The sequence below is a fragment of the Galleria mellonella genome, unplaced genomic scaffold (assembly GCF_026898425.1).
Source record: "Galleria mellonella isolate WM207_F2 unplaced genomic scaffold, CSIRO_AGI_GalMel_v1 utg1053, whole genome shotgun sequence".
Lineage (NCBI taxonomy): Eukaryota > Metazoa > Arthropoda > Insecta > Lepidoptera > Pyralidae > Galleria > Galleria mellonella.
Genome location: NW_026441968.1, coordinates 554,939 through 569,681, shown reverse-complemented (window position 1 = coordinate 569,681; position 14,743 = coordinate 554,939). Strand labels below are relative to the sequence as shown.

Genomic DNA, 14,743 nt, shown 5'->3' with positions numbered 1-14,743 from the left:
GAATTAATTCGATGTTATTTCGTATTAGACATTAAAGAAACCCGAGCATGAATTATACAACAAAACATACATGTTTCTATATAATTAAATTAATTTCTAATTACGTGGTAATTATTATATTTTGATATTTATTCGAAGAAAATTTTATAAATCAAAATTTTGTATTAACTAATTAAATTTAAGTATGATAGTTTTTTAATTACTGTTGAGTACTGCTGTGTTTTTTAATTTATTTTATTTATTGATTTATTCATTAGTACATATGTGTGTACATGGCGGACTTAATGCTAAAAGCATTCTCTCCCAGTCAACCATAGGGAAGTGTCACAATACTCGAATGCGGTACTACTAATTATTGATATACATACATACTAAAATTACATATATAAACGAATAAATATATATAAATAACAAATATACTTACACATATATGATATATACTATGTTATACACGAAATTGAGAATAATATAAAGCACTTACTGCTCGGATAAAGTAAAAAATAAGCGTAAACGTTTTTTTTTTTTTAAAGACAGTTTAGTGTATATACCGGACGGCTTTAGAGATGTTTTAAGAAGGCTGTTGCTCATCCTACGCTCTCCCTACAAAGGAATAACACCTGAGTCCTCAGGAATGGCAACGCATGTGGGGTATCATGGGCGAAACGGTATACTCTGTTATGTCCATGGTACTGCTCATGTCTATAGGCGACGGTTACCACTTTCCGTCAGGTGGGCCGTCAGCTTGTCTGCCATTATAAGTTGTATAAAAAAAAAACAGATTTAAACAGTTGCTATCCAATAATTGATATAAAATTAATCCATAATTCATTGTTTCAGACGTTTTAATTACATGAAGTAATAGATAGGACATAATCTAACATCTTAGTTTATAGATACGTGTGTCTCCATACAAATGTTTCGAGTAAAACGGCTCATCTTTTTCATACAATTTTGCGTGATCAATAGTTATTTATTTATTTATTTTATTTTTATTTATTCATTAGTACATATATGTGTACATGGCGGACTTAATGCTAAAAGCATTCTCTCCCAGCCAACCATAGGGAAGTGTCAGAATACTCGAATGCGGTACTACTAATTATTGATATACATACATACTAAGATTACATATATAAACGAATAAATATATATGAATAACAAATATACTTACACATATATGATATATACTATATTATACACGAATTTGGGAATAATATAAAGCACTTACTGCTCGGATAAAAATAAAAAGTGAGCGTGAACACTTTTTTTGAAATACGGTTTAGTCGGTAGTCTCTTAATGGCATCAGGAAGCGCGTTCCAGAGTCGTGATGAATGTAGGAGAAAAGACTAAGAGTAAGAATGTAGTTGTGAGTGATTCCTTTATAACTTCTATATTTACTTTGTCTTATAAATTTTGCATCTTTTTAATGCGTAAACACTCAATTTATTTATTAAACAATACGTCAAGATACATTTTATGCGTAAGTATATAGAACACTGATAAAAAAACCAGTCAGCTAATTTGACAATTAGCTGATAAAAAGTACACTCGTTTTTGAGGCTCAATGCTCTATCTATATAATGTAAGGGTAACATATAATCATTGTCATCATTCAGCCTTCCTGAATATAGACCTCCCCCGTAGGGGGAAAGGGATTGTTAGTAATGGAGACTGAGAATCCCGTTGCTAGCAATATAGCCAACCAGGTTGACCTCCTCGCGGTTCTCCCTGAAAACTATTATGGTTAATTCCTGATGAATTCATCATGATGGGCTAACTGGTCTGTTTTCATTCTCATCTATCACCCTTCACTGGTGCTCCGCCAGCGTATCCCGTTAGCGCAGGCGGGGTTACCATACCATTTTCACCCATCAAAAAAAACCTCCCCCTTTTTCAAAGTCGACTAAATATCATAAATCCTATTTAATCATTCCGTAATCAAAGTACTTAACGAGTGACACATAAATTACTGAAATATTTCACAATTGATTAATTATATATCACATTATCTTTACAATCGTAGCACAAGTTGTATTGGGTACGCGCGCTAACCGAGATAAAAATATCGTTCAAACAAACACCTACCACTTTAAAAATGTCTGTAAAATAATTGACTAACATCGTAAACAATACACGATTACAAGCCAGAGAGTTTCACTCTAGTTGTTTTTTTTTTTTTTCAGATCGACACCAGACGTCCGAGCGGTGTTCTAAAATCAAAAGTCAGTGCGAAAAAAAAATATAGTGCCACAATCAAATACGGTGTCCGATAAACTTTCACATCGCGAGATTCGAAATTTGAAAATTCAAACGGATCTGTTGTGTTTTTTAAATTTTCAATCGTCCGAGAGCTCGTAACGTGCCAGTGATTGTGAATTGTGAAGTGTTCTTAAGGTGTATACGTTTTTGTGTATTACAGTGTGTGTATGATGTGTGCCGAATATGGGTGAGCCCCAGACGATACATAAGACCTGCGTGAGGGTCAACTCCGCGGACGATGAGGAGAGAGACGAGGTCGACCATGAACTACCAAAGAGGAATCCCTTTGTGCGGGTAAGTTACTACAATGTTCTGTACCAACTAGTCTATACATATTAATTGTACATAATTATTATTTAAGTACGTGAAACGTGGAAGATTTTAAGGTACAGTCAGCGACAAAAATCAATAAACATTTATTAATAAACTTTTATGGTACATTAAGCCCATATCGTTAATTTACAATATTTAGTTTCTAAATTTGTAAACATCATTACATACATAACAAAGTTATTATTAAAACAATTAATAATAAATACGAGTATCATTGAAATAATACACAACGCCCTCTAGTTCCAAACTAAGCAGAGCTTGTACTTTGAATAATAGAGTACAGACATACGTGCTTAAATTATATGTGGGGAACACCAAGATCAATATGGGAGTAAGGGATTGTTAGTAATGGGGTGTAATGTCCCCATTGCTACCAATATATGTTTTCCAGGGTGGACCACGTGGAGGTCGACCTGACACGGTATATACTAACAATGGAATTTGCAATCCGCATTACTAATAATCCCTTCCCCTCAGGTCAACCTATTGGGTCATATTACTGACAATGGAGTTATTACCGAATGACGAACTTATTGGAAATTAGTCATGATGGTTTTCAGGATGAACCGCGCTGGAAGTCGATCTGATGCGGTGCATTGCATGCAATAGGATCTCTAGACTGTACTTAAAATCCCCTCCCTCCCCTCCCCTTCCCACTCATTGCACTTGATCATGTTGAGATAGATATTGTATAAATGACGCCGACTGTACTATCAGGTATTATCTTCAATCTATGATTTTAAATCGCTCTGACGTCATTCAATAGTAATTGTCATTCATATGTACAGATAAAAAAATCTATGGTCTTATAATTTTTTTTAAACTAAACTTTTTTTTTTATTTTTTTTTTCTATTATTAATCTTTGGTATACACCGACGAGGCGCCAGTGAAAGATGATAGGTGAGAATGAAGTAGGTCTTCTTATTTTAGAATATTATAAAATTGTGTCTACACGACGTCTGTGCATAGAAGCTCATCTCCTCAGCCATTATCCGTCCACTGCTGGGCATAAGCTTTCCCCATAAACTGCCATACTTTTTTCTTGATGGGTGATAATGGAATAGTAACCCCGCCTGCGCTAACAGGATACGCAGGTGAGGCATCAGTGAAGAGTGATCGATGAGAATGAAAACAGGCCAGTTAGCCCATCATGATGAATTCACCGTGATAGTTTCCAGAGGAAACCGCGAGGAGGTCGACCTAGTTGGGTATATTGCTAGCAATGGGATACATAGTCTTCATTACTAACAATCCCTTTCCCCCCAGACTGCCATACATTTCTTCCCATACAATTTTGTTCAAAATTGGAATCGCTGTTTTGAGTCAATCATCTTAAACTATTCTATGTTATACTTTTTAAATTAACTAGGCCACAGTGTAATTTATCAAGCTGCCCAACTGGGGAAGAACTTCCGGTTAACAGAAAACCGCAACCAAATAACGTTACTCTGTAACGACATTCTTTTTTACCACAAAGTCATACCTAATGCCTAGTTTTCAAGTTTAGATAATTAATGTTACAAAAAACAACAAAAAATACAAAAATCATCAGCTTGGACTCTTCTGTAACACACGTGTTCCTGCCACCAACCTACTGAGATTGCATGACTGCTTTTCATGAAAAGTATGAAATTACATGGTACGGAGACATGACATTCAGGAATGGCAACTCATGAGGCGATACCATGGGAGTTACAGTATATGCTGCAATGTCTATGGTGTTTTTTGATCATATCTATAGACAATGGTTGCCACTTTTCATCAGGTGGGCCGTCAGCTTATGTATCATTTAAAAAAAAAAAACAATTAGTAACCCAACCCAAAATACACTGACACTTAGCAACGATCCTAAATTGGCTTGAGTGAGAATCGAATCCTAGCATTCATTGACGTAAATCAACATGCCTATTTACTCCACAAGATTGTCAACTGAATACGTTTTGTTTCTGGCTACTACATTGACTTACCTTATTATGGCATTGTGCAATTAGCTCCTAAGACTCGCGTGATTACGCGCCAAAAAAATTACACAAATGCCTCTCTGATAATTTCGTTCCATTTTCAACTAGCTAGCCGTCTAGAAACGCCATAAAGTACAAAAAAAAAAACATTAGAGAACACGTTATCAACCGATAAAAGAGTTTACGCAGTTTCACAGTTCACCAGCACCGCAACATTATTGTTCATTCGTCAACAAAAACCCGCGAACTGGGTCAACGACCTCTTTGTACATACATAGTACATACAGACGTATTGTGATACAATTATGTGTTTAATTGCTAGCGAGAATAAACACCATAGTACATGCGACAACGTCACCAGGTAATTCTATTCACCTGATTGTCGAAAAACGTAGCTAATGTAATATTTTTTCAAATGTATCTTAATTTATATAAATTACTCAAGTGTCAAAAACGTGTAAATATTAAATCAGCTAAATTGACATTAAATTGACAGACGCATTTATTTTTTAAATCAGAACAAAACGCACCTTTTTTCCAGTGTTACAAGTAATTAAATTAAAAATTTCCCAAAGCGTTCCCGACTTCAAAATGTCAAACTTTAAAAGGTTGTATTTTTCTGTTTGTTACCTCATAACTCCGTCAGTTGTGAACCAATTTGGAAAATTCTTTTTTTATCTAAAAGTATATATACTTAGAGATTGGTCCCGTAGGAATTTTAATAAAATTAATTCAGTAGTTTAGTTCTTAAGTCAAAATAATAACACACAATTTAATTATTTAAATTTGAATTCCGAACTATTTATTCCGATATTATATAAATATACAATGATTTTAAAACAAAATGCTGCTTGTGTCTGCCTACCCTAATGGGAGACAGGCATGACCGATATGTATGTATGTAATTAAAACAAAACTATTTTTTTTTTTGATGGGTAAAAATGGTATGGTAACCCCGCCTGCGCTAACGGGATACGCTGGCGGAGCACCAGTGAAGGGTGATAGATGAGAATGAAAACAGGCCAGTTAGCCCATCATGATGGATACATCAGGAATTAACCATGATAGTTTTCAGGGAGAACCGCGAAGAGGTTGACCTGGTTGGATATATTGCTAGCAATAGGATTCTCAGTCTTCATTACTAACAATCCCTTTACCCCCAACAAAACCATATTATAAATTTATATTTAGATATAAATAAAAATAATCATTAATTATTCGTAAAAAATTTGTATCCCTTTTAATTTTTAATTTAACCTTACAATATAATTTCTCCCATAAACTGTGTAGTAAATGTACATTATAGTAACCCTATTTGCGCATAGATGGATAAAAAAATTTACCTGTTTTTGATAATATATTTATATGGGGACACTATCTGTACAATCTAAGCTGTGTATGTACTCTGTAAATATCCATAGATGTAGTATAAAGTTTTTTTTTTCTACGCAACTTAGAATGGCAAACAAACTGACGGCCCACCTGTTGAAAAGTGGTAACCGTCGCCTATAGACATGAGCAGTACCATGGACATAACAGAGTATACTGTTTCGTCCATGATACCCCCCATGCGTTGCCATTCCTGAGAACTCAAATGTTATTCCTCTGTACCCAGAGTAAATTCACGCCATATCCTACCCTTCAAACCGAAACACAGCCATGCAACACAACTGCTGCACGGTAGAAACGCGAAGGGGATAGAAGTCATATCCCAAGGTACTGTTTATTTATAAGCGATTTTCTATAGGCGACGGTTACCACTTTCCATTAGGATATCTTGTTTGCTATTCCTGATGCTATAAAAAAGAAATCTGACTGTTTAGACGTATATTTCCTGCTGGCAACACTTGGAGCGAAAGTGTATGAAACTGCATTCTCATTTACTTATTTAGTATCCCGCAGAGCAAGTTGTAATTGCATTTTTTTTATGTAAAATGCAATGACAAACAAGCTGACGAGTTTTTTTTTATTAATGACAAAAATGGAATTGACGATACGATACGACACGACATCGTCACCTTCATGAAAAGAGCATATTCCTTCAAAGGCAGGCGGCAAACCTGCAATGCCGTTGGTGTTGTGGGTGATCACGAGCGGCGGTAGTCACTTACCATCAGGCGAGTCGCATGCTCGTTTGTCCCCTGTATATATATATATATATATATATATATATATATATATATATATATATATATATATATATATATATATATATATATATATATATATATATATATATCGTGTGTGTGTGTGTGTGACGACATATATATAAATCACAGCATGCAGCCATGCAAACACAATAAAGTGGTTGACTGCTTCACGGTAGGAAACACGAATGGGACAGATTTCTGGCCCATGTTATTCCTCTGTACCCTGTAGATTCAAGCCATATCCCACCTTTGTGCAAACACACCTCCACGGTCACGAATGCGACAGAGGTGCAATCGACTTTTGACTAAGTAAATTTACTTTATTATTAACACCCACATGTAGTGTAGGCCTCATTTGACCTACTATAAAATATGAGTGTTCACTATATTGTTTTTCAAGATAACAAATGCTAACAAAAGATTATGATATTGTAAAATATTCTAACTGTTCATACTTCACTATAAATAGTATAAAACAAAGTCACTATCCGTCTGTTTGTTCCTATGTATGCTTAGATGTTTAAAACTACATAACGGATTTTGAAGCGGTTTTTTTAATAGATAGAGTGATTCAAGAGGAAAGTTTATATGTATAATACATGCATAATATTGTAGAGAAACACTGATAATTTTAGAGATTTCTAATGTAATGTCCTAAGTCGCCTCTTACGTCACCCACGGGATAGGAAGGAGCGGCTTGTTCTATGCCAGGACTACACGGCCATGTTTGTAAAATTGTAAAATACAAGAGAATAAAGATAAAAAAATATGATAAATTGTTACTGTATCGGTAAAAAATAAATAACATGACTCGCAAATTTATAAATTTTGTCTCAATTTATATTTAAATACAAAATAATTAACAAATGTGTTTTTTTTTTATCTACGTTTATTTTGGGATTTTTGTTTTTTTAACATGTCAATCCCATAAAATCTAAACATGTTATCTACTATTATAATTATGATTAAACAAACTATTTAGAGATTCATCTCTGTGCACAAAGCAATTTTGATAGTGTTCTGAGGAGTTCATGCATTATGCTCTGAACAATGAATGAATGCCACAATGACTAAACTTTCATCCCAATATACAATATAGGAAATAAGTTTTTCAAGACAATTTACAAACACAACGATACAGTTGTATCAAGTACAGTGAGCAGTCTTATTGCTGAGATTCAATTCAATTCAAGACAACCTTATTCATAATGGACTAATTGTTCGAATAGGTATGATAGTGCTTTACATATAAAAAATGTCAGTCTTTCAACGAAAATAATAATAACATATATAAAAAAAATATACATATATATACACACACATATATATATAACACATAAATTCATTTATATATATAAATACATTTTTCATACACACACATATATTTTTAATATACTCCATATATACACAGATCAATTGGTAATTTGTTATAAATATCAATCAAATTGCAAAATGTATATACTACGTTTAACTACGTTTATTAATACGATAATATTCAATAAAAAAATGTATATTCCTTTATAAAAGGCTGGCAGCACATTCCATCAATGCCGCTGGTTTTTTGGGTAGCATGGGCTGCGGTAGAATGGCAAATCAAGCCGACTCGTTTGCCCCCTGTGTTGTAAAAAAAAAAGTTTTTAAAAATGTTTCCCTTTACCTTCGGTTCCTATCACATTCTATCAATAGGTGCTGTACATCTTCAACTTTTCCACAGACAATGCAATTTGGTGAATTTTCTTTTTTCATTAAGTATGCAAACTTTCTTGATGGATAGTGACCAGATCTGATTCTTAAAATTGACTTAATTTTATTCCTATTTAATTTACTATCTAAAAACCAAGGTATCAGAACAAATGTTGTTTTTTTTTTTAATGGGTGATAATGGATGGTAACCCCATCTTCAACATTATACACAGACCAGTGAAGGATGATTTTTTTATTTAATTAAATATGTTAACTTTTTGTGATAAATAACAAGAATTGTAGACGATGGTTTCCAGGGGGAACCACGTGGAGGTCGACCTAATAGGGTATATTGCTAGCAATGGGACTATCTAAAATCAAAACCAAATATCAGAACAAATGTGTTGTAAAAAAATATCAAGTTTCGATTGTAACGCCATCTAGTATATCGAATCCAAAATTGTTTAGTGACTAATTACTTTCAGCTTAAACATTCGTTATTAAATCATCATCAATACACGAAATCATCAACACACGTCGCATTATTTTTTAATGGGTTGAAAACAGAATGATAACCTCGTCTGCGCTAACGAGTTTCCACTGGGGGGAAAGGGATTGTTGGCAATGGAGTTTGACAGCACCATTGCTAACAATATGCCCTATTAGGTCGACCTCCACGTGGTTCCCCCTAGAAACCATCGTGAACAATTCTCGTTGAATTCGTCACGATGGGCTAACTGACCTGCTTCATCCTCATTTATCATCCTTCACTGGTGCTCCGCCGGTGTATACCAATAGCGCAGACGGGGTTACCATTCCATTATCACTCTTTAAAAAATAAAACGGGTTTCCTCCTAAAAAGTATTAAAATACTGGAATACTAAAAAAAAACAACTGTGCACACCACTACGCGTCGTGGTCAATGAATTACGAGCCACGTTTCCGTGAAATCGATTAAAAAACAGACCTATCCCGTGTCAGTCAATGCGAAAGTCGATTTAACTGTACCAGTTAAATATGCTGTCATTCAACATATATGTCCAAACCACTCTCGCTAGAGAGTCGTTACGGATCATACGATTTCATAATGTTGTTGCAAAACTATCCCAACTTTACATTAGAGAGGATAATGTTTTATATCAGCCTTTCCCAAAGTGGGCGATAACGCCCTCTTATGGGCGCTGCAGGCCTGAAAGGGGCAGTAAGAGACACAGAAAAAAAATGGGAGCGTTGTGTAGAAGCTTGGGGGGTGACTTATTGATTTTGAAGTAATAGTGGTTTTTAAGTAGGTGAAAAAATGGGGCGCGTAAAAATAATTTATTCTCAAAGTGGGCAGTAGACAAAATAGGTTTGGGAGCCTCTGTTTTATGTTCACTCAAACCTATCTCTATTTCAATGGAACATAATAAAACTTTCCCCATTCGTATTTCTACCGAGAAGCAGTTGTGTCTGCATGGCTGTATCGGTTTAAAGTGTGGGATATGGCAGTGAATTTACAGGGTACAGAGGAATAACACCTGAGTCCTCAGGAATGGCAACGCATGGGGGGGTATTGTGGGCGAAACAGTACAATCCGTTATGTCCATGGTACTGCTCATGTTTATAGGCGACGGTTACCACTTTCCATCAGGTGGGCCGTCAGTTTGTTTGCCATTCTAAGTTGCATAAAAAAAACAATAGAAATATAAACAAATGGTCAATTTATTAATCACAAGGCAGTCTGGTGTCAGTAGTAAAAGGGATGAAGCTGGAAATCTTTGAAAGCTATCTCTATAATCATGAGAACTACGTCAAAATGGACGCGAGATATGAACTCTACGACCACTAAAACTTTTTGTGCTACAAATCGTTTAAATAATGAGGCTCAGTAGCTGAAGTGAGGGGGGGGGGCATTGGGGGGGGGAGGATTGAGCTAGAAAAGACTGCCTCTTACTACTGATGCCCGATAGAAGTACAAATAAAATATACACATAATAATTGATTGAACTAATGGTCGCCCTGTGGTCGAAATTCCACCATAACATATACTGTAATAAATGAATTTACTATGGTTATGTTTGACGTTCAGTAAGACCATAGACAAATAATTTTTTTTTGATGGGTAAAAATGGTATGGTAACCCCGCCTGCGCTAACGGGATACGCTGGCGGAGCACCAGTGAAGGATGATAGATGAGAATGAAAACAGGCCAGTTAGCTCATCATGATGTATTAATCAGGAATTAACCATGATAGGTTCCAGGGGGAACCGCGAGGAGGTCGACCTGTTTGGGTATATTGCTAGCAATGGGGTCCTCAGTCTCCATTACTAACAATCCCTTTCCCTCCAGACAAACAATATTAAAGACAACCAATATTAATCTATTCACAATTCGACCACAGACTTTAACGACAAACAAAAGAATGTGTGTGTCAAATAGATGGTAGTGTATGTAATATATTTTTTTAATTGTTTTAATGGATTTTTTATGAATAATTAAAAGAAAAAAATATTATCATTCTGCACTCTTTCCCTGTATAAACTACAAGTGTTCTATTTCATTACATTTCCTACTTCTTAAAAATCACGTGAACGAAATAGCGAACATAAAGCTAGTTAGAAATAAACTTTTCGAACTAATTGGCAACAGGAAGCAAACAATTATGTTTGCCATTTGCCATGTGTCGCTGTATGCGGTAACAGAGGCTAGAACAATGGTTAGTTTTGTAAATAACTGGCCATTATGTCAAATATAAATTTACTTGTTCGTTGTTTCTTTCGCCGGTAGCGTTTCGTACAGGGATTTCCTCATTTCACTTAATTACTCATTATTTATCAAGCTAAAAAGAAAAATATTTATATTCTTCTGTATTAAACGGCATTTTCTATAACGTATTCTTAAGAAATACTTCATTTTCAGGCTCTTAATTCGATAGTATTACAAGATAGTACCAAAAGGAGACTTTGTGCAAAAGTCGATTGCTTGGGTACCTCTTTTCCATTCGTATTTCAACCGTGTAGCAGTTGTGTTTGCATGGCTGTGTTTCGGTTTGAAGGGTGGGATATGGCGTGAATTTACTGGGTACAGAGGAATAACACCTGAGTCCTCAGGAGTGGCAACGCATGGGGGGTATCATGGGCGAAACAGTGTGTACTGTTATGTCCATGGTACTGCTCATGTGTATAGGCGACGGTTACCACTTTCCATCAGGTGGGCCGTCAGCTTGTTTGCCATTCTAAGTTGTATAATTAAAAAGTATTCTTTTTTTGTTACCCCATAACTTCGTCAGTTCTAAACCGATTTGGAAAATTCTTTTTTTTGTCAGAAAAAAAAATATCAAAATCACTTCAGTAGATTAGTTTTTTTAGATCAAAATTTAATTTTATGGTTTTATCACAATTTCAATCGGTTTTGTTTTATGAGATATAATCTATAATATGAAACAAATAATGTTTATAAAATAATTATGGATTAGGGTAAAAATGAGTAAAAAACAGGCCTACGATGACAAAAAACATATATTTACATCAAAAATATCCAAAATAATCCTTAAGAGATTTATAAAAACTCATATTTGGAGCATAGCATTATATGGGTGTGAAACATGGACAATGACGCAGAAGGAAAGAAAGATGCTTGAGGCATTCGAAATGTGGACATGGAGGAGAATGGAAAGGATAAGCTGGACGGAAAAACTAACGAACGAGGAAGTCCTGAAAAGAGTGAACGAGAAAAGAACATTAATTAAAATAATAGAGAATAGAAGAGGCAAAATGCTGGGCCACCTTATACGACATGACGATTTTTTTAAGAGCATAGTAGAGGGAAAAATAAAGGGCAAAAGAGGAAAAGAAACACTAGGTGTCATGTCGTATAGGGAGGTCAAGGATATGGCCTGGGATAGAGCTGGCTGGAGGAAGATGCATGAATTAGTTGCACCGACAAGAGGAGACTCTTAAATGAAAAGAGAGAAAGTAAAGATGGTACTGTTCATATAAATAATTGATAGTTACCATTTTCGATCAGATGGGCCATAAGTTTATCTGCCATTTCCAGGAGTATAAAAGAAAAAAAAAAACAAAAAATGGGACCTCTATGGTTAGTTACAGAGTAAAAAATTGTACGTCTCGACTCGTGGACTTAAATGATCACTTTTCAGACTGACAATTTGCCAACATTTTCCTTAAGCAAGTGAACGTAGCCAAATTTTTTGTCCGCATCCAGTCCGCTGCAATTAGGTGGCGTTCGTGTTTCCACTGAGAATTTTTGTTGTATGGCCCCACTTTTAGCGATATTTGAATATGTAATTAATGTAAAAAAATATATAGTTTAATATATATTTATATACTAATATAGACTAACTAAGAGGAAAGATTTGATTGTTTGTTTGTAATTGTTCAATCTCATAAAATTCGACCACTTTCTACCATTGTACGGCTCGCCATTGACAAGGAGTTCACCCTCATTTCCTACAGCCTAAATGTTCGCGTACAACGCGGTTTCAGAGATGTTTTCTCCCACGAACACTCAGGTTATGGAATGAGCTCCCTGTCGAAGTTTTCCCAAGAGACTACAGCATGGAATTCTTCAAAGGGAGGGTAAAGAGTTTTCTTTAGGGTCGGCAACGCACGGGTAATACCCCTGATGTTGCAGGCGTTCATAGGCTGTGAGAACCACATACCATCAGGTAGGCCGTATGCTTATTTGCCACTTCAGTGGTATAAAAAAATACTTAACTGATTTTTTAAATTTTTTGTAACTAGTTTCACGCTGTTCGATTGTTTACATCAAAGACGTTTTTTTCTTTATTTTAAAACTTCATTTACTAATAAAATGTGGTACAGCGAACTTAATACTATAGGCATTCTCTGCCAGTCAACTTTTAGAATGTACAAAGATAATCAAAGGCAGTTTCAAAAAATAAAATTGTTTATATTTTAGTATAAGATGATAATTACATACATACTAACATTACTAAACAACGCCATTAGGTGTTAAGTCCACTGTATGTTTACTTACTTACATTATATAATTGTGCATTGAAGTTTAAATAAATATATAAATATTAATACCTACATATTTTTTTATGCAACTTAGAATGGCAAATAAGCTGACGGCCCACCTGATGGAAAGTGGTAACCGTCGCCTGTAGACATGAGCAGTACCATGGACATAACAGAGTATACTATTTCGCCCATGATACCCCCATGCGTTGTCATTCCTGAGGACTTAGGTGTTATTCCTCTGTACCCTGTAAATTCACGCCATATCCCACCCTTCAAACCGAAATACAGCCATGCAAACACAACTGCTTCATGGTAGAACACGAATGGGGCAGAGGTACCCAAGCAATCGACTTTTGTACAAAGTCTCCCTCTGGTGGTATAAATATATACGTATATTTTATATGTATAGATGCATATGATGAACTACTGCCTACTTGATTACCCATTTTGATTTAGAATATTCAATAGGTGGGATGAAACCATTAAGTTTTGTTGCCATTTTGCCATTGCCAGGTAAAAAAAAAGTAAACTGACTGATCAGAAACTATTAAATAAAAACTGCCCGCTGTCACTGACACCGTGGAATCCCATTCATTCATGTTGCTCATTTATTCTGTGACCTCAATCGACTTTGTGCAATAACCAAGCCTACATCAAACTTATCTTTACACTTTTCTCAGATTTATACCTTAAAAGCAAACTATCAAAGTCTATTTTAACATTCACACTATTGTAAATACGATCTTTATACTTAAATGAGTTTTAAATACGTCGTTTGATGCAACTTTTCTTCGGTATCTGACTGATTCTCCTTATTCGATAAACATTGCCAGTTTCTTTAGTGATTCTTTTAGAGAATGTCTAACTAAAGTTGCAATGGATTTGTGATAAACAAATTATTAGAGTACAATACAGATGTAAAATGATTTTGTGCGACGATGCGTGACGAACTTGTCTGTCTGCCTGCAACAGTCATCGGTAACTTTAAAATTCACCTATTCGACAGTCGAATAGACTGAATCGAATTCCAAATTTCGCATCCAGAGTAAATAATAGTAGATTGTTATCAGAACTTGTGTATAAAATATAATAAAGTAGGCTTTGACGCTTATACTTGAAAACAATACTATTGTAAACATTTTACTAAACTAGGTATTATTTCGCGGAAGTCCATATCACTGGTTATTTGATTAAAATTATTTTTTTACATTTTTTTTTAATACAACTTAGAATGGCAAATAAGCTGACGGCCCACCTGATGGAAAGTGGTAACCGTCGTCTATAGACATGAGCAGTACCATGGACATAACAGAGTATACTGTTTCGCCCATGATACCCCCCTTGCGTTGACTCAGGTGTTATTCCTCTG

General features: G+C 35.1%; 1 protein-coding gene across 2 annotated transcripts in view; it reads left to right on the top strand.

Annotated features, from left to right (window-relative positions):
• The window catches only part of LOC113511087 (rhophilin-1), a 139,013-nt gene that overhangs the window by 34,718 nt on the left and 89,552 nt on the right, over positions 1 to 14,743 (top strand). The window contains exons 1-2 of one of the 2 annotated variants that reach the window (XM_031912044.2): positions 2,010 to 2,098; positions 2,185 to 2,554. In XM_031912044.2, the coding sequence (XP_031767904.2) occupies positions 2,444 to 2,554 (111 nt within the window). In that variant the 5' untranslated portion in view covers positions 2,010 to 2,098; positions 2,185 to 2,443. Of the gene's footprint in view, positions 1 to 2,009; positions 2,099 to 2,184; positions 2,555 to 14,743 lie in introns of those variants that run through there. The other variant, XM_052903441.1, reaches the window with a different exon arrangement.